The sequence below is a fragment of the Lynx canadensis genome, chromosome C1, assembly GCF_007474595.2.
Source record: "Lynx canadensis isolate LIC74 chromosome C1, mLynCan4.pri.v2, whole genome shotgun sequence".
Taxonomy (NCBI): Eukaryota; Metazoa; Chordata; class Mammalia; order Carnivora; family Felidae; genus Lynx; species Lynx canadensis.
Genome location: NC_044310.1, coordinates 45,909,804 through 45,930,554, shown reverse-complemented (window position 1 = coordinate 45,930,554; position 20,751 = coordinate 45,909,804). Strand labels below are relative to the sequence as shown.

General features: G+C 46.0%; 1 protein-coding gene across 4 annotated transcripts in view; it reads left to right on the top strand.

Moving 5' to 3' along the window:
• The window catches only part of DAB1 (DAB adaptor protein 1), a 295,169-nt gene that overhangs the window by 268,345 nt on the left and 6,073 nt on the right, over window positions 1–20,751 (top strand). For 3 of the 4 annotated variants that reach the window (XM_030325086.1, XM_030325085.1, XM_030325079.1), the window contains 4 exons: window positions 2,241–2,349; window positions 9,943–10,491; window positions 14,267–14,394; window positions 14,735–14,845. In XM_030325086.1, the coding sequence (XP_030180946.1) occupies window positions 2,241–2,349; window positions 9,943–10,491; window positions 14,267–14,394; window positions 14,735–14,830 (882 nt within the window). In that variant the 3' untranslated portion in view covers window positions 14,831–14,845. The remainder of the gene's footprint in view (window positions 1–2,240; window positions 2,350–9,942; window positions 10,492–14,266; window positions 14,395–14,734; window positions 14,846–20,751) is intronic. The other variant, XM_030325084.1, reaches the window with a different exon arrangement.

Sequence of the window (20,751 nt, the reverse complement as noted above, 5' to 3'; positions counted from 1 at the left end):
GCCACAGGTGGGTTCCAGCTCTGATTCTTTCTGGCTGTGTGGTTTGGGAAAACCAGCATTTCTGAACCTCAATTTCCTCTGCTGCTTTTTAAAGGAATTATGATACATGCGTCTATTTTGAGAAATAAGTGAAACCATGCATCAGCGATTACAGGCCCCCCCCCCCCCCCCGCGCGTACTTGCTGCCCTGCGGGGCAGTGGAGAATGACGTCAGCGTCAGCGGGATGAGTCCCTGCCTGCACGGGGCACATGCTCTAGTTGGGAATGCAGGCAAGAAAGGCCACAGGACTGCACACACAGTGAGGCATTCGTCAGCGCCAACCCAGAGCCCACACAGCCCGGTGGTCAGCCCAGTAAAAGAAGCCCCTTCTGCCCTGGCCCTTTCTGTCTTTTCCTGTCTCTTCCTTTATCGGCTTTCCCTCTTCTTTTCATCCCCCGCCCCTCCACTTCCCACCTGCCTTCTAGCTTCCTTGAGCTTCTCATGAAGCTTTGGAGTCCCAGCTCTAGTTTCAGCCAGGGTGTGTCTCCCATTGCTTGTCACTGCTTACAACAGGACAGAGACTGCTGGGAACCCTAATTTGAAAATGAAAACCTAAGCAAAATGGAATCCCAGTGCTTTGAGAACCGGTTGCATTCAAAGGCAACCCTGTGGCCATAGCAAAGAATAGAGCTGAGATGGCCCCTCCAGAGCCTCCCCTGCCCGCTCCCCGGAAGTGGGAGGTGGGCAGAAGGCAGTCGGCCGCAGCTGCACCAGCAGCAGCCGCTGGGAGGGGGCAGCTCCTCTGGGTGCTGCTCGGTCATACAGCCGGAGGGATGGTGCTATGGTTCATTGGCAAGATGTGCCTCAGAGAAGAGGCTGTATGTACCCTCATGACTGAGGACAGATGGCACGAGACTCTGCTGCCCACATCTGCCACCTGGGACTCTAGACACAGCTGCCTTGCTCCCGATACCTGATGTCCAGAGCAGCCGTGACAGTGGGGACAGCAGCTCCTGTCTCCAGGGAGGCAGTCTCCTCTCCTCCATCCCAGAGGCAACAGCTGCATCTTGGGCACTTAGAGACTCAAGCTGTGGAGCCGGAAAGGTCTGAAAAGATCTTCTAACCTCCCTTCATTTTACAGATGAGCAAACTGAGTCCCAGAAAGGACATGTGACTCGCCCAGGGTCACGTGTGGGAAACAGCAGGGCGTTGATTGTGTTCAAAAGTGCTTACTGCAGCAGCTCATGGCTATGTTTCTGGCCCCGAACCCAAGTGCGTTACAAATGGGTATTTAAAAATCCTCAGAACAATGCCATTCCTCCCCCAGGCTGCTGCTCTAAAAATGGCCTTGTCTAATTGCTGTGGTTTCAGGATTAATTGCTTGCCCCAGTCTATTCCAAGGGGAAAAGAAAAATAAGGATGTCATGGCATGGAATAGGCATACTTTGTAGGCAAAAGGCTGCGGTAAATGGGCATGGACCTTTAAAACCCTGAGGGCTGATGCTTTTCTTTCAGTACCCCTCAGTACCCCTTTGATTTACTTGATTCATTTGATTTATTTCAGCACACCTCACCTTAGCCAGCAGCTCATGCGCCAGACCTCTCTCGGATGCCAGCATAGGCTGGGCACTTGAGCATTTGCACCTCCTTAGGCGTTGTTGTTGTCGTGGGTTTTTTGTTGGTTTTTTGTTTTTGTTTCTTTTTTTTTTTTTATCATCTTCTTGAAAATGTTTACTTCTCTTTACACGTGGAGATTCAGGCAGAATTCTGAAAAGGCACCAGCACACAAGGGTCTCTGCTCTAGTCGCTAAGCTTGATTGTTCGTTTAGACAAGCTGTTTATTTATCGTGTATTAAGTGACAAGCCCCGAACGAGACGCATAGTAGGTTCTGAGTGGACGCGTGTCAATTTACATTGACCACCCCTAAAGGATGAAAGCCAGATATTATGACTAAAGGGTCATGGTACTGACCACTCTTTGCTGAGCACCTGCTATTGCTTCAGCATTCAGTGACTTAAATGCATGGTCCCACTTAATTATCACAGTTGCTCTATAGGTAGGTATCATTTTTCCTGTTCTGTGGTTGCTACGTACAACCACCTCGTGGTCTGCATACCATATGCGTGGCTTGGACCGTGGCTTGCTTCTGCAGCATCCCCTGCCCCTCATTTCCTGCACCTGCTGCTCCCCATCCTTGATGGCCGCTGCACCAGGGTTCCCGGGAGCCTCATGCACCTTCTGCCTCTCTCTGTCTGACAGACTCCTGCAACTCCAGGTGATGCCTTTATCCCGTCTTCATCTCAGACACTCCCGGCGAGTGCAGACATGTTTAGTTCTGTACCTTTCGGCACTGCTGCTGTACCCTCAGGTAAGCTGTCTTCCACCTGCTTCCTTTCCTTCGGCCTCCACTCAACAAGAAAGAGAGAGGGTTGACTTGAACAGCTGCCACATCATGCCAGAACACCTGTGGAACCACCGGTCTCTCTAGGTGACATTGAGAGGCTGCCAGTGGGGGCTGAGGGAGTGTTTACAAATCCGCAGTCTGCTGTAGATGAACTCACCTGGAAAGGTCAAGCTTCTAGGTGATTCACGTATGTAGCGCTAGGGAGCCCTCTGCACACAGAGCCGTGCAAATCAGTACAAGTTCATTTCCTCTTATCCATCTCAGCCAGAAAGAGGAAAGTGGCAGGTGAGGGATATTAGCTCTCCACAGACCTCTTGAGATCTGATTGATAGGTGTCTGCCTCATTTGGTAGAGACTCAAGAACCAGGAGGTTCTCCATGTATACAGGACACTGAGGGGACAGAGAAAACTGCCAACAGTGAATTGGGACGGTGATGGAGCTTTTAGTGATTTTGAAAGTATTTGTTCTGTTTTCCAAACATTCTTTCAAATATATATACTACTTTTACAACAGGGTAAGATATATATATATAGGAACAGTATTGTAGGTATGGTATGAACTGGTGGGATCTCAGACACCTTAATTTGTTTCCATGGCAACAGGTACTCCACGTAGCCAGGGCAGTATACTTGAATGTGGCCAGAGATGATATTCTGCTCTTTACATACATGAGAGCCTTAAAGACTTTTTTTCTTTCTTTAGCTACATATTTGACATCTGGGTGGCTTCAGCTTTCTAGTTCATTCTTAGATATGGCAAATACAGCCTGAATATTTTCAAATACAAATCTTCTTGCATTTTTTTCTATAAATAATTTTAATTATATAGTGTTAGAAGCAAATTCTTGCCACCGAATGTGAACCTTGCTGCTACTCAAAGTGAAGTAAAAATTCACAGTCTCTTATGAAATAGTTACAGTTATTCCCCATGAGCCCAGAGGTCGTTGTATGAAATTTTCAGAAGCAACAGAGATTGGTACTAACTTAAAATGTAGAATATGCAAGTAACCCGGAAACATATTGAATTGACCAGCTTCCAATCAAATCTCTTATCCTCCTCTCTAAAATGGGACTGTGGTGGTGACTAGTTTTCCTTACCTCAAATAGATATTAAAATTTCCTTGGGAATAGTGTAATAGAATATGTCATCTTAAATAAGAGTAACAGTTTTCCGTAAGAAACGTATCGCCTTCCTATGTCGAGAATCCCCATGCTTTGTCCTCATTGTTTGATCCGTGAAGATGTGCTGGAACAGGGAATGGGAACTTTAGGCCCCAAACTAACAAACTGGCAGAAATGTTCACTCCACAAACATTCACTGAGTGCCGACATGAGCCGGGCCCTGTTCTAGGTGCCTGGGGTGTGTCAGTGAATGCACCAGACACAGGTCCTGCCTCCAGAGAGCTTCCTTTCTACTGGGGAAACAGGCAACAACATAAAAATAAGTAACTTATGTAATATGTTCAAAAACGGTAAGTGGTGCAGGCAGAAGAAAATGTTGAGTGAAGTGTGGGAGCTTTGGAGCATGTGGAGAGCAGGTAAATGGAGGTTGGTTATGGTCAGGTGGGGCTCATGCAAAGGTGAGATGTGAGCAGACTAGAAGGGGTGAGGGAGGAAGCCAAGAAGATGTCAGGGTGCAGAGTATTCTAGTCAAGGAGTCTCCATTCCCCTCTGTGTAAGTGAGAGTGGGACAAAATGCAATCACACGTCTTCCAACCCTAATGTTTCAGTAAAAGCACCTAAGGACCTGCCCAGGTCTTGCACAGGACTGCTCTGGGCCTTCTCCTGAGCCTGTGTCACATTGGGGCTTTGAAGACCTGGGTTTTCAACTTGCAAATTGACCAGCCGTGTTGCAAACTATGGACAAGCCACATCACATCCAGATTCAGTTTCTACAGCTGCTAAAATAAAATAAAATAATATAAAATTAATAGATTATGTTCCAATTTTCAATTTTTAGAATGGAAGTGCAAAATTAATTTCAGTGAGCACATTTTTGCTTCTTGAAGTGCCTGCTTCTTCTTCAGATATGCTGAGGAACAAAAATAGACTTCAGTTGATGGTCACCTGTCAGCCTTTTCCTCCTTTAACTCGCCCAAAAAGAAAAAATCTCTGCACACATTGGGTCTCCATCTGCCTGTCCCTCATTGTCCAGCCAGTGGTAGGGAGCCGGGGACATGAACTATGGTATGCAGGACAATAGATGGGCTGCTGGAGGAATTTGTGTCCGATGGGCTGCGTTTGAGTCTTGGCTCATCTATTTATGTATGTGTTAGACTCCTAAGCGAATTACTTAATGTGTCAGAGCCAGAGTTTCTTCATCTATATACCTGAATTGAAAATAACACTTGCCTTGCAACAGTATCTTGAGAATTAAGTGAGAAAATAAAGTTAAGCGCCTTGAAACTTATTAGCATCCTAATGCTTCACATGGAAATGCAGCTGTTTTTGCTGCTATTATTATTATTATTATTATTATTATTACTCTTATTTCTAAAGCAGAAGAAAATGTCTTGTCCTACCTATATTTTTTCATTTACCTTTTTGGAACATTTAGAAAAACATCCCTGCAATAAAGTTTAGGTCTTTGGCCTCCTGTGTGTGGCAGAGCTGGCCTAGGGGCTCAGAGAATGTACCGTGTCTGAATACAGACCCTGCCACTAGCCAGCTGTGTAATACTCAGCTAAATGTCTTCTGAGCCTCAGGGAACCTGTCTGTAAAATGGGGACAGTAATTCCACCTTACAGAGCTGGTCTGACGATTGCACAAGTTAATACATGTACTAGAACGTTGAAAACAGTGCCTGGCAGCATTGATATGAGTAAGCAGTCAGCACGTTTGCTAGCCTGTCCATTAGGAGCCCTGGCCCTGGCCCCCACTCCCTGCTCTGTGACAGCTGCCACCAGCCCTCCCCTCAGCAAGCTGCAGTTTCTCGTGTACGGGGTAAAGAGATACTGAAAACAACTATGCCAGAGGCTTGTTGCTAGGATCAGTAAGCTCCATGAGGGCAGGGATGTTTTTTTAACTGTTTTGTTCTTCACTGCATCTCCAGAGACTGAAATAGTGCTTAGCGTCCAATAGGGCTACTTTTGAATGAATGAATGAATGAATGAACGAATGAATGAATGAACGAACGATTGTGCTAATGTAAATAAGCATCACCATACAAGTTCTGCATAAATGTTCAGGGCGTACCTTCGTTTCCTGTATTTTTCCCATATTTTAGTCTGTGTTTTTTTTTTTAATCCAAATAATGAGGTATCCCCAGGTGCAAGCATCTGGTTGTAAATTGCAATTTTCAACACTTCTTAAAAATCTAACTGGAAGGCAGTAATGCAGGTGTTTCCTTTCACTTCACAGTAAGGAGATTTATGATTGATCTGCACTCCGTGGCATAAACAGATGCTCCGTGGCCCCTCCTCCCTCCACTGTCGAACATTAATGACTAAATGTTACTAAGCAGTTAAGTGGCTGCCATGGCACACACCAAGTGGCTCCCCAGGTCCACTGCTACCACAGTCCTGCTACCGAGGTGTGCCGTCGGGCATGCACAATGCCATGTGGCCTGAGAGCCTTAGCTCACAGATTTGGGGAGAGCCCAGGCTGCAGAGACCACCCCCCTCCAGGAAAAGCTAGTCAGACCTGCAAGTTCCCAAACATGATACCCAATTACCCCGTGCTGCTTTTTTTTTCTTTTGAATATTGTACTTTGGTCTGAAGCAGATGGCATGAAGCCAGGGAGACATGCTAATAGCTCTCTCCAGAAAAGTGTGCACAGCCCATCTGTTGGTTCCTTGTGGGGGAAAAAAAAAGACAGAGTGAAAGAAAAACCTGCCACCGACAGTAGAATCTTTACAGATCACAGTACTTACAGATCTTGGAGTTTAATTGTACACTTAGAAAAATACAGTGGAGGCATTTATTCCACTGTAACTCATTCACCTTTATAAAGAGATTTTCTCCAGTCTCCAGCATTTATGGGGCCATCGATGTGTGCCCACAACTGTGGTAGACACAGAGGAGGTGGAGAGAGAAAATAAAGGGTTCCTGCCAGCAGGTGGTTTCTTGTCTAATGAGGGAGGACAGAGTAACTGGGCGATAACAACACAGTGTGACAAGTGCCATAACGGAGATGAACACTGAGGACTGCGGAAGCCCAGAGGAGGAGAACCAGCTGAATCCCCAGAGCAGGGAAAGCACCCAGCACAGGTGATGCTGAACTGATTCTCAGAGAGCATGTAAGGAGTAACCACATGAAGGAGGGGGTGGCTTTCCGGGCAGAAGCACCAGCAGAGATGAGAGAGAGCAGGTGGAGTTTTGTTTGCAGCTGCTGTGGGGAAAGGTACCAGTGAAAATGGGATGGAGAGGTGGGAAAGGGGACTGACCCCTAAAGGCTCCTGAGCCAAGCTAAGGCATCTGAACCTTATACTCAAGACAATGAAGCACTGTATTTGCATTTTAGAACAGTCCTCCAGGGGCAACGAGGGGGGCGGAGCGGAAGCAAACTGAAAAATAGCCTGGCTGGAGGCTGAAACCTTCCATCCCTTCATCAAAATGGCCATCAAGTGGCGCCCTGGTGGCTCAGTCCATTAAGTGTCCGACTTTGGCTCAGCTCATGGTCTCATGGTTCGTTGGTTTGAGCCCCGCGTTAGGCTCTCTGCTGTTAGTGCAGAGACCACTTGGGATCCTCTGTCCACCTTCTCTCTCTCCCTCTCAAAAATAAATAAACATTTAAAAATAAATGGGCAGCAAGTTTGGGGTAGTTGAAAGATCCATGTCTCCCCCATGTCAGACCCAGTGCCCCCTTTTTATGACAAATATTTGTAATGTCACCTTTAAATTCTTGAAATTCATCGATAATATAACTTACCTACACAGCTTTTTAAAAAGTCAATATGATGCCTGCATTATAAGGAGGAACTTCTCAAAAGCTAACTTATAATAAAAAGATACGTATCTGAATACGGAAAACACCCAGGTCCGAGCACACTAGGTGTCCTACTAAGCGGCCTGGTGTGCATACCTATAAAGAGCGGCACTGCAGGTGCAGACAGATGCATGAACGTGGTGTTGGCTCAAACACCAGGAGAAGTGTTTCTGTCGGGACCACAGCTTTCCCAAATGGGGAGCAGCTCTTAACAGTGTTTCAAACAAAACAGAATACAGTGTGCCCTCAGAGTACACAGTTGTGACCTTCCTAGAAAACTGTGCAATGAAACTTTGACTTTCCATGTAATTCAAAGTCCAATCCATACTCAGTTGTAACATACACTGTGGTATAACTTGCACACATTGGTCTCAGACATTGTAGGATATCCACGCTCGCCGTCTCTTAAATGCGGGTAGTGTCTCCCTCTAGCAAATTGCCCTGACAACCAAATACACCCCCCAGATATCCTGGTCACCTCCTAAGGGATGGTAGCCCTCCAACTGAGAACCCCTGGGCCCCACCAAATAAATCCGAAAGTAAGAAACACACTTGCAGAATTCTCAGTCTGTTGGTGGGCTTAAGTCACAGCCTTATTAGGTGATAGGTGAGGTGAAACTCAACGTAAGCGACTGTCAGGTTTGGAGTGTCAACATCATTGCGTCTTCGCCCCTCTTAGTTCAGTGCGCTAGGGCTCAGGGGATCTCATAAGGATATTGTCTGTGTTGCTTCTTGATGCTCCATAAGTGCATTGCACACTGCTGGATTAATCAGCAAGAAGCCCATGTGTCCTGTCTCTGACTCTCTGGCACCTCCTGTCACCTTGCAAGGAAATGGCTAGACTTTCAATGCCGCCCCCATTCCTTATCCATCATTGAAGGGATCTGAGGCTGGAGCGTGAGTGACGCCCTCTGCACGCGATCTCTCTGGGCTCCCCGGGGTCATTGACATCACCCATGACCCGACCAGCACCACAGCGCCTGCCTGCCTTCCCTTTGGAAGTTGCTAGGATACCCTGCATCCACTCCTCCTTTCCTGGCTTCACTGCTGCACACCTGCAAACTCCTTCTGACAGCCATGAAAAGGCTGGTTTTGAGAAGTCAGGCCAAGTCGGCGTCTCCATCCTCTACTCCGCCTGGCCGGGGCATCTGTCTCCAAGGCTCAGCGGCACATGCATATGGCCCCTGGGCCCCCTGAGAAGGGCAGGGACCACCGGAAGCACGTGGGAGTTTCTCTGGGCCCGCCCACACTTTGCCGAAACCCTGCGTGACTGTACCAGGTGTACTGACTGTGCGAAGATCAGAAATTGGTCTTGGCCGTCTGCGTGGGGCACTGTGGTACAGAGGGAAGAACATTAGCTTCGGGGACGGACGACCTCAGTTCAGATCCTGATCCCACTTGATGCTGACTGTGTGACCCCAAGCACAGTACTTTCCCTCTCTGAGCACCAATTTCCTTATCCCTAAAATAGAGATAATAAGAACACCTCCCCTGCGAGGATTTTGTGAAGATGTAAAGCATCTATCTAATGCTGTACCTAGAATGTTATAGTCATTTCATAAGTGGAAATGATTCATGTTACTTTTGTCCATGTGAACGTATCAGTTGTGCTGCTTTTAAAATGGTTATATCTCACCTGAAAGGACTTAGTACGGCCAACAATTCTCATGGCAACCTACATGAGTGGACGCCCTGGAGTTTCACAGTACCCAACATATGCCACTGTATGAGGTGCCCCCGAGTAGACAGTCACCTAAAATTGACATCGTCATCATAACACAGAAATCATGTGTAATAATATCTGTAGCTACCATTTATTGCATGGCTGCTGTATACAGGCAAGGAATTAAGTATTTCAAAGGCTTTATCTGATTCAAATACTACTAACTGCTAACATTTACCAAATGCTCATTCTGTGTCTGGTGTAGTACTCCACCTCACATACATCATCTCCATTTATCTGTAAACCAGACCTGTGTGACAGAAGGTATTTAACGTCCCCTTTTCAGATAAGGAGGCAGAGCCCTAGAGAGCTTGTGAGCGCTCCCTAAATTTCAGAGATAAGAAATGGCGGTCTGAATTTTAACCCGTGCCTCGCAAACTGACACTCTGGTTCTTCTTGTCTTGGCACACGGCTTCGATGCCTGGAAGGAAGATCTTCCTACCTGGCTTTCCAACAAGGAGCCTGACTTTGAGCTTAGAGAACTGGCGCGATTGAGAATGTCCCAGGCCTAGGAAGAAGGGGAGGCAAGATTGAAACCCACATGTGCCTGATTTCCAGTCGTCTGCCTTTTCCTGTGGGGCACACCGGCTCTCGAGGCTCTGGTGTCAGAAATCTTTAGCAATTCTAGCAATATTGTCATTATCCCCCAGATGTCTGCCTGGCTTGCTCTCTCACTGCATTCTGGTTTCCTCTTATGAATCGCCTCCTCAGAGAAGTTTCCCCTGACCATTGCTCTAGACAGAACGCTCCCTGAGAGTAGGGACTTCTGTCTTACTCATCTTTGTGTCTCCAGTTCCTTGCACACAGCCTGACACTTAATGGTTGTTCAGTTATCTTTCTGCTTATCCCTTGAATCCGTGGATTGTTCTTTCCTGGGGTGCCTAACTATTCTTCTACCCCCTTCCAGGTTATGTTGCAATGGGCGCTGTCCTCCCATCCTTCTGGGGCCAGCAGCCCCTCGTCCAACAGCAGATCGCCATGGGTGCTCAGCCACCAGTCGCTCAGGTGATGCCGGGGGCTCAGCCCATCGCATGGGGCCAGCCGGGTCTCTTCCCTGCCACTCAGCAGCCCTGGCCAGCTGTGGCCGGGCAGTTTCCGCCAGCCGCCTTCATGCCCGCACAAACTGTTATGCCTTTGCCAGCCGCCATGTTCCAAGGTCCCCTCACCCCGCTTGCGACCGTCCCAACCACGGGTGACTCCACCAGGTCAAGTCCACAGACCGAGAAGCCCAGGCAGAAAATGGGGAAAGAGATGTTTAAGGATTTCCAGATGGCCCAGCCTCCACCCGTGCCCTCCCGCAAACCCGACCAACCCTCCCTCACCTGTACCTCAGAGGCCTTCTCCAGTTACTTCAACAAAGTCGGGGTGGCACAGGATACAGATGACTGTGACGACTTTGACATCTCCCAGTTGAATTTGACCCCCGTGACTTCTACCACGCCATCAACCAACTCACGTGAGTGCCTGTCTTTGGAAACATAAATCCAGTGAGAGCGACGCCTTGCTTCTGGAGTCAGTGAACTCCTTTCGGTTCCCATGCAGCAGGCTTCCTTGTTTACATCACTACTAACAATAATAATAGCTACCCGGTACGAGGTACCAACAATAATATACATACCTACTTCGTATAATGGCTTTGATTACTTTTATACTCATAACAGTGCTTATTACAGGTTTTGTTAGACCTTTTTGGCCAATAAAGTGAAGTTCAAAAACAGGAGGGTAGGCAGAAGGGGAGCATCGAATACAAACCTGTCGCTTTTCTACCATGTCACTCTGCTGCTCAAGTTTTTATTTGTTCACATCCATTCGCTCATGATCCCTGCTTATGACACACAGATTCCTGAAATGGAAATGCAGGGTGAATGGGAACCGCAGACGTTTGGGGGACAAGGACAAAAAAATTAGAACAGAAAATTAAGATCAAGAGAAAACTTAGGGGAGAGAAAGAGCAGCTGTAAGTCTCGTCCAACTATTATAGTAGAAGCCAGATTTGGGCTTAAGGCTTTGGGTAGGCAAAGAGAAAAATCGGTAGCGTCGCAGAAACCTCTAGACTAGGAACCAAGGAACAGGTTGATCACTTTGTAGTTTTGTGCCTATGGGCGAGTGATTTTATTTCCATGAGCCTCAATTTCCTCATCTCTCTTAGGCTAAGGGATAGTAAAAGGATTCAGTGGTACAGTTACTGAAGCCTTGTATACATCACGGAGTTTAAAGTCTTTTTATCACCATTATTGTTGCATAGTGAGTGCTTTTCTGCAGAATCCCGACCAGGGTTCCAAACCTTGGCTCTCCTACCACAAGCTGTGTCTTTGGGTAAACGTATGACTTTTCTTCTTCACCTCAGCTGTATCATGGGTAAAATATGCGAGTTGGCTTGGATGAGCCATGTGCCTCCTAGTTCATGAATTCAGTGATTCTGTCCCAGCTCACTTTTCTACTGCAAGCATCCGGAAAACCATACCCATGTAGCCAATCAGAATCCAGACACACTTGAGCGTGGATATGCTTGGTCGACACCGTTCGCAAACGTGTCTGGTGATTCAGCCTGCGCCTTGACAATTGATAAGGGAAAAGAAAAGTCTCATGGAACAATGAGTTTGGCGTTTTCATTACTGTCATAGATGATATGGATCACTGCTTGGCCAATATCGTGAATTGTCGAAAAAATCTAATGCTAACACAATTAGATAGTGTCATTTCAGCCAGGTTTGGGAGGCTGTTCTAAAAAGGAATGTCTTCAGTGTGTATAAACAACACGCTTCCACTCAGGCCATATGATCTACATAGCAGGGGCCTCACTATTAACTCTAACTCGTAGGGTTTCAATGAAGAATAATGAATAAAAAATGAAATGGTCAAAGAATGAGAGCCATGCATAAATAAGCTTCTCTTGATGACAAGCGCTCTCTTTCAACAGGCTTGTGTGCCAGCCACAAATAAAAGGAAAGTTTCAGTTCTTTGAGGACAGGAAATGTGTCCTAATCGTTCGTACCCTTCTCATAATGCTAGCATAGCATCTCGCCCGTGGGAGACATTTGCGAAAGGTCATAGAGATTGAAATGAAGGAAACAAAGGCCTCTCAGTTACTGTTGTGTTTTAGAGCAAGGTTCTGCAACCTTGACTCTGTTGGTATTTTGGGCCAAATCATCCTTTGATGTGGGATCTGTGCTGTGCTCATAGGACATTTAGCAACACCCTTGCCCTCCACCCATTAGATTCCAGAAGCACCCATCCTCTGCCCCTAGTCGTGACAGTCAAAAATGACCCGAGATATTGCCAGACGTTCCCCAGGATTTAAATTGCCCCAAATTTAGGACCACTCTTGTAGATTATAGAGGTATTCTAGAAAACCTTCTGCAGCCTGAGACATGTCAATAAATGCCTGATTATGCTTCCAGTCAATTTCATCTGGTAAGTGGGAGCAGTCTACCTCTCAGACAGCAGCTCAGCCTGGGTTCTCAGCCTTTAGTCAGCAATGAGCCACTTCCAAACACAATTCAGAATCCAGTTACACTAACATGTATTAAACAGCTATCACACATCAGGGTGTTTCCAGATCGCTCATCTCACTTAAACCCACTACAACTAGTTTGCTCCATAATCGTCTCACAAAACAAAACAGATTTCCTTTTAAATTAAAAAAAAAAAGTGTTTTATTTCAAAGAAAAGAGTGAAGCCAGTCTTTATATCCTCTGATGCAGAAGCATCACCTTCAGAATGTTTTGAGTGGAGGATCAGTCGGACCAAAAGTAAACCGCAACCTGAGATAGAGCGCACGGTCTGACTTCAGCTCAGGTTATAATCTAGCCGTTTGTGAGTTCGAGCCTCGCGTCGGGCTCTGTGCTGACAGCTCAGAGCCTGGAGCCTGCTTCAGATTCTGTGTGTCCCACTGTCTTTGACCTGCCCCCCACTCACGCTCTGTCTCTCTCTCAAAAATGAACAAACATTTAAAAAAGAGGGAAATGGAGCACACAGTTGGCCGCACAGTGGAGACCGACCCGTGTCTCCAGCACTCCTGTTTCGTGGCGCTCTTAACTCTGAGAAAGTCACTTCACCTCTCTGAGCTTCAGTGTCGCCATCAGAAAAGAACAATAGCTAAACAGCACTTTGCAGCATTCACATTAGAGAACGCCGTGAATGCGGTGCCCAGCTTGCTGGCACAAAGTAAAGAGCATCATTATTCTAAATACATATCCATCAAGGCAAAAGGCACTCACCAAGTTTGAGAATCACTCACTATGTGACAAACAGCCAGATTTAGTAAATTCTGGGCAGTTATGGTAGGGAGGCCTTATCCGTGTCATTTGGAATTTAGCTACTAAATCAAGCCATAGCCACTTCCTCATTTGGGGCTGAGCCAGTGACTGGTGTTTTCCAGGCCAAATTAGAAATCGCTGAAAGAAGAATAGCTTCAACTGGCATATTTGTTAGAACCTCTGGAACAAGTGAGATGAGGAAAACGTGGGAAGGCCGGGACAGAAAGCGCAGAGCCTTACGCAGTGAGAAGTAAAGTGCTAGTTGTCAACCTGCCAGCAGCTCCATCCATCCCCCCACCTCACTGAGGCTATCTTTGTGCAACACGTGTTTATCAAATACCTGCCGCGTGCGAGGTTCTACCATTCACCAACTGTGTGGCCTTGAGCAATTTAGCACCCTCACTTCCCTTATCCGTAAAATCAGGATAACTCCTACCTCAAAGAGGCTTTGGGAGGGTTGGAGATCCTGTCTGTGAAGTTTCTGGCCGCATCTGACACATAGAGGAAACTTGATACATGCGCATCACCATCCTCCGGTCTATTTATTATTGAAATAAATGCATGACGGTAAGGAAGAGAGAAGAAAGAAAAATCTGGTAGGTGCTTATCACCTGGAGTGTGTAGAAATGCAGAGTTTCTGAACCAGTAGGTCTGGGGTGGGGGTCCAAGAATGTGCATTTCTGGCAAGTTCCCAGATACGCTACTGCTGCTGAGCCAGGGACCATTCCTTGAGAACCACTGCCCGACCCGCCCATATGCACCTGCTCCTGCCTGATCATGAGGTGTGTGAGAGGGCCAGGATAAATACATCCAGAGGAGATGTTCGCTTGTTCAACCGGCCTGACTTAGGATAGAAAGCAGAGTGCTGGATTTGACTCGAATATAAGCCGATCCCTGAGGCCCCTGTGGGATGTAAATGGTTGCAGCCAGACACTTAATGATGTTCCCTCTCTGTGCATGGTCTCTGTGTAGCTCCAACCCCAGCCCCTAGACAGAGCTCTCCGTCCAAATCATCTGCATCCCACGCCAGCGATCCTACCACAGACGACATCTTCGAGGAGGGCTTTGAGAGTCCCAGCAAAAGCGAAGAGCAAGAAGCTGTAAGTGACCACCTTGTTCTTTCTGGTTTTGTTGTTCCTTAAGATTAAGACCTCTGTATCTGAAATGGACAGTGGGCAAGGAGCCCTGCATAGACTCTCAAGTTCTAGGCGGGGTGCGAGAGGGGCTTTCTTTCACGTTCAAATGAGCAGCTGAAAGCCATGTTCCTTTCATGAAGTCCTTCCCTCGAGTCCTGCATTTGTGGGTGTGGCACCCGCTAACCGCAGGTGCTGCCTCCTTGAACATAACTGATTATATGTGTGCATGAAAATGTGCCCAGCTGTCTAATGCTTTCCGTTGTTGAAAAGAAAAAAAAAAAAGTGTTATCTTCTTGTGTTCTAGCCTGATGGATCACAGGCCTCATCCAACAGTGATCCATTTGGGGAGCCCAGTGGGGAGCCCAGTGGTGATAATATAAGTCCACAGGCCAGTAGCTAGATAGCACAGGTCTGGGTAGGTATCTGTTCTTTTTATCTCCTTCACCCTTCAGCTGTCTGCTTTCTGTTTTGCTTGTTCTCCATTGCTGAAGTCACGTCTCTGATGTTTGCACCCTTTCTCCCTGCCTGAGCATATTCCTGATGTTTGCACCCTTTCTCCCTGCCTGAGCGTATTCCTGATGTTTGCACCCTTTCTCCCTGCATCGTGTCTATTTGCCATCTTGTTCTTCCTCACGGATGCATGACCTTTGACGTATACTGCTAGGTAGGGGTTAGGGTGAGGAGTGGGGATCGGTCCCATTCTTTTAGTAATGATATGTTCTGAGTGGATGGCGGTGATAGAATGAGGCATGGTCAATATTAACACGGATTCAGTTTCTGAAAGCCTCAGCATTCTGAGATGGACGCATCCTGCCCACCCTGATAATTTCTCACTCTAGTGGGATCCAAATGCTTTAACCTTTGAAGCAAAGTGTCCCTGCATCTGCCTACACTCCACAGACCTAAAGAGGTCACCAACCAAACATCCGGTGAAGCCAGGCGAAGAAGCAAGAACAAGCCTTGGAATGAGACTGATAGACGTAAGCTCACAGCAGCCCATTTAGTGTTGCCACAAGGGACCCCCTCGCCCTTCCTAACGTAAAGGCAAAATGCGAAGCTCAGAGACACGTAGCATTCGCTTGAGGCACTGCTGTTTGCACCTGTGCTACAGCATGTGGTTTGCTACTGAACCACTTCAGATTCCATCAGCAGCTACTTTGAGAGAAGTGTCCTTACATTCACTAGAAGTGGCTTCTGGCACTTGAATCTCAATACATCTGATTTGGTCCCAAGAAAGAGGAGCTGATGAAGCAAACCTTCTCAGGAGACAGAAGTACACCTCGTTGCCCAGACGTGGTTTCTCAGGTCGCTCCTTGACGAATGTGTTCGATTTTCAGATACCTGCCTAGTTTTCCACAAATGTGTAGGGCTGCAAGGCTGTACCCACAGAGTTCCTTTCCTTAGTCCTGAACGCGTGGTCAGCACCATTAAAATGGTAAATAGTTTTCACCATTCATAACTCGGTGCTGAGGCTCAAAATCCTCAGTTCGCATGTAAGTTATTTTGACAGTTATTGAAAGCCAAAACAGTGTTTGGGAAGTGCATTTTGTTAATAGATTTTATGATGAAAGAGCTCAACATGCTGTATATTTTGCTACATTTTGTACCAGTACAGTAGCATATAATAACACATATGCCATGCAAAATACCCGTCTAAAAATTCAGCCTTGCAAAGCTCTTTGGGAAGCTGGTGAATTTAAGGCAAAGTCAATGTTCCAGGAAAGAGGAGAGCTGAGGATTATGGGTGGATGGCTTGGAAAGATTCCCCAAGAGGTTTCCTACCCCCTTGTGTATATTTTATTTCACGTGCTCAACCTTTTTGAAAAATTTGATGCATGAACCAGAGGTGACAAGAGCCATTCGTCAGTATAACAGCTAACATCATCCTAAAATTGAAGTTCTTCTAGAAAACAAAGATGACTTACACCATTTGCAGATCAATGTATCAAACCCTCATCTTTATGAGCCCGCTCAGCTTGAGACAGTCCAACAAGCTGAACCGGGTCTTGGGGCTTCAGTCTGTTCCGTGTTTGATGCTCCATCCAGAACCCCATGCCATGGGAAAATGTGATTTCTTAGTTCTCTGGCTTCCCCAGTCCCATAATCAGAATGATGCCAGCTGGGGGCTCACAGGCCACCTCTTACTTCCAAAAAGTAAGCAGGCTTACATTCACATATAAATTATAATAAATAGCTCCCAGCCCCAAAAGGGCTGGCCTGTAATCTTCAATGAAACAGTTTTCTCCCTTTGAACACTTCACTTGGCATGATCACAATTGCCTGTTGAGAATCCCAAGCCAAGAGGCTGATGCCAGCCTTGCAGACATATCCCCTAAGACACCCACAGTTGAAGTCCACATGAGCCTTTCTGGGCCCCTCCATCAACAGCAATACAAGCTGTATGTGATCTTTCTGCCCCTGTCACATCCGCTCATCTGCGCAATTAGAAATCTACTTAACTGCACCAGCTTAGGGCCTTTCCAGACATTTGGAGAAGGGACACTGTGAAGAGAAAGTTACATCCATGGCTCTATTTAACCCTCTATTTTTGTACAGTTGGAAAGGAGGAGTCTTGTCCTTCTTATCACCCTTGCATTTTATCTCCAGCTGCTTCTGATTAGAAATACCCACACGGTTCTTAGTAGGTGGGGTAACATCTGTTAATAAGTGAAAGCCATATCACACTGTCACAACATAGTAAGAGAGAACAAATGGACTCAGTCCTCGCAGGTGGAAGCTTCAGTACCAATCTCAAACACCAGTTCTGTTTTAGCAGTAAAGGGAAATATCTTCAGTTGTTTCATTTTTCCCCTTACCCTCCCATCTGGGACAATCCCGTGTCTTGGAAAGACTGGGTCAACAGGGGGGGAAAAAAGAAAAAGAACCAAAATAATATTGTAATGGCTGGTGTGGGAATGGCAGGTAATTTATACTTCACTGATGTGTTGCTGGAGCAGTTTTAAGGGCGAGATGTTAGCTTTTGAGGAGATGAAAGGAAAATGAAAACATTTATTTGGTTAAATGGCTAAGTAAATAAACTGCCTATCAGACTTTCCCAGCTGTCAAATCGAAGTTGCATCTGTAACAATGGGGAATTGTTTGGTCTGTCTCCCTTAGTAACAATAGATATTGCCATAAGTAATAAGTCGTTGTCATGTTTTTAATACCGATCTTCATAGTGGGAATCCAAGACATGTAAAATATTACCTGATGGATTTCTAGTGTTCAAGGGAAAAGAAAGCTGAACTTCAGATGCTTTAGGTGGAAGAATCTTTAAAAAAGAAATTAAAAAAATAAAAACACAATCTTTGTAAGAAGAAAGAAAGAAGTGCGTAGAGTCAGGGACTTAGGTCTGGATTATGGTTTCAAAGCTGGTGACCTTAGGCAAGCACGTAACCCCTTTGTATCCTGGTCCCTCACGTGGATAAATATGGGTAATTAGTTATAACAGCTCCTTCCCCAGGCTGCCCCAGCATCAATAATCATGACCATGAAAGAGCTTTGTCAGCTTTGGAAGTAAAATACATGTATTTGGAATTATTGTTATTATTCTATTTTTAAATACAATGAAACAACAGAGCCTTGAACCAAAGAACCATATAAAACAGAAAATAATCTGTCTGTCTCTTGGACATAACAGTCAGAGGCAAGTCCAACCCCAAGGCGTTGGAGTCATGCAGTTAGGAGATGGGAAGGGCCCCTCTGAGGACCATGTCGGCCACGGTGGAGAGGTGGGCTGGGTGCCCAGAAATATTTAAAAGACGAAATCAGGAGACCGTTAAGAGTGAAGGGAAGTGGGAGGTGAGGACAAGGACATAACCAAGGACAACCCCCGCATTCCTAATTTGGGGAACTAGACAGGACAGCATGCTTGAGCAGAGAGAGGGTGGGTTTACTTTGGAACTTGAGTTGAACTTGAGATGCCCATGAGACAGCCAAGTAGAGATGCAGGAGGCTGCTGGATTCAAGAATCTGGAGATCAAAAGAGAAAACCAGACTAAACAGCAAGATTTCGAAATGGGTCCAAGCCACTGAAGGGATGGGCACAAGTAGAATATGTTGATCGTTTAGACCAGAGGTCAGCAAACTCTATAAATGTTTATGCTTTGGGGCGCCTGGGTGGCTCAGTCGGTTAGGCATCCTATTTCGGCTCAGGTCATGATCTCACGATTTGTGAGTTCGAGCCCCACCTTGGGCTCTGTGCTGACAGCTCAGAGCCTGGAGCCTGCTTCGGATTCTGTGTCTCTGTCTCTCTCTGCCCCTCCTCCACTCATGCTCTGTCTCTGTCTCAGAAATAAACAGACATTAAAAAAAAAAAATTAAACATTTATGCTTTGTGGGCCAGGTCTCTGTCACAACAAGTCCACTCTACTGTTAGAGAAAGAAAACAACAAGAGATAATGCATAAAGGAATGAATGTGGCTGAGTGCCAATAATACTTTATTTAAAATACTTTATCAAATTAATTATTAAAAACAGACAGCCACCAAAATTGGCCAACAGGCTATGGTTTGCCGACCTCTGATTTAGATCCCACTCACTGTCTCTAGAATCATTCTGCAGAAGGTAATCACCATGCCTTTCATTTATTACTACTAATAAAATATATTTCAAAATTACTAGCATGTTTATAACCCTTCCAGAAACATCACCTAATTCAATCCTCAGGGTCACCCTCTTAAGTATTTTTATTATTCCCATTTCACAGATACGACAAGTAAGACAAGTAGACAGGTTAATGGCTTGCTAAAATCACAAGATTTACACATAATGGGGCTAGGATTTGAACCTACATCCACATTATATAGCTCGAGAGCTCTCAACCCCACCAGGACCACATGGGTTTTAGCAGCTTCTTTTTGACTTAACAGCTGTGTGACTGGAGCTAGATGGCTTCATTTCTGACCTTTGGTCTTCTCTTCTGTAAAACAATTCCCATATCCTTCCAGCTGACATTCTAGAACCTTCTAACTTGTCCGGCTCACCCAGTCAGGGTATGGAAGACCCACTCCTCACACAAGATCTTTATCAGCACCCCTCCCCCAGGCTGCCTTATTCTAACAAAGGACAGGACTGAAGCCCCTTAAATATGCTGACTTTATTAGGGTTCCAGAGACTATTGGCGTGAGATCCAGTACCCTCTCCTGATGACCAGGACTTTACTCTGGACAGGACCCTCTGCTCATGGCAGAGAATTGGTGTCAACAACCTCAGCGACTTCATCTACTTTGTGACAACAGCAAGAAAGATGATGTACATGTGCAAAGCAGATTAATTTGTGTCCATCATTGTTGGAGAAATGTAGAACTGATCAAAATGTTTGTGGACAACCCCCCCCCCCCACTCAGATTTTGCATCTCTGGATTCACCAAGTGTATTTCAACATCCCAAGATCCCAGGGAGCAAGTTTTTAAGTGCATTTGGGCAGCAGTGTCCATCTCTGAGGTATTTGTCTTAAATCCATCCTGTATTTTAAAGACTTTTCTACCCTGAAAGGCAAACATGCAGCCTGAAAGTGATCAGAAAACTTTGTGGGGTTTTCTTTTTCCTTTTTGTTCAAAGACTCCCAGCATTTGTTAAAACATTTTATGTTATCTGAGCTCATTTGTTACTTGTTACAATCCCTTGGGGTAGATATTACAAGCCCCATTTTACAGATGAAGAAACTGAGGCCCGGGTAAAATGCTTGCCTGAGTTCGTACAGGAAGTTAGGATTGCTAGGGTCTTTCTGGCTCTAAAACCCATGCATTTTTAATGATTCTATTCATGTCTTCAGATAGGACTTGATTCATTTCAGCCTCATTTCCACTCCCTGGCTACCACCACCTTTTTCATTTGCAAAGCCAGGAAATGTAAAAACCCCACTTAGCTGGGCCCCGGTGTTGGGGCTGGTTATTGCTTCAGCAGGGTGGTGCTGAGGGGCTCAAGCTTTAGCTCCTGTCTGGCTCCGGTCTCACCCCTGGCTTGGCTAAGTGTTGACCCCAGACATAGACGGGCTTGCTCAGCAAGCTGATTGCATGGTGCACATTGACCTCTCCTCTGAGATCACCTTTCTCAGCATGCCCTGTCTTCTCTCCACCCATAATTTTTTCAAGGGACGTATCCTTTGGTAGATGCAGCTAAAAAAGGTTTCCGAAAATAAACTTAATAAAAATTAAATGGGTGCAAAGGACTAAGCATAATTTAGGTGGCTTCAGAAAGGGGCTCATCGTAAGGCGGGATAGGAAACTTCAAGCCAAAATGGTGCGGCCAGCTGGGGGAAGCGAGGAAGCAGACACAGAAATGAGAGACCACACCCTGGGCTGCTCTCCTCTGTTTCCG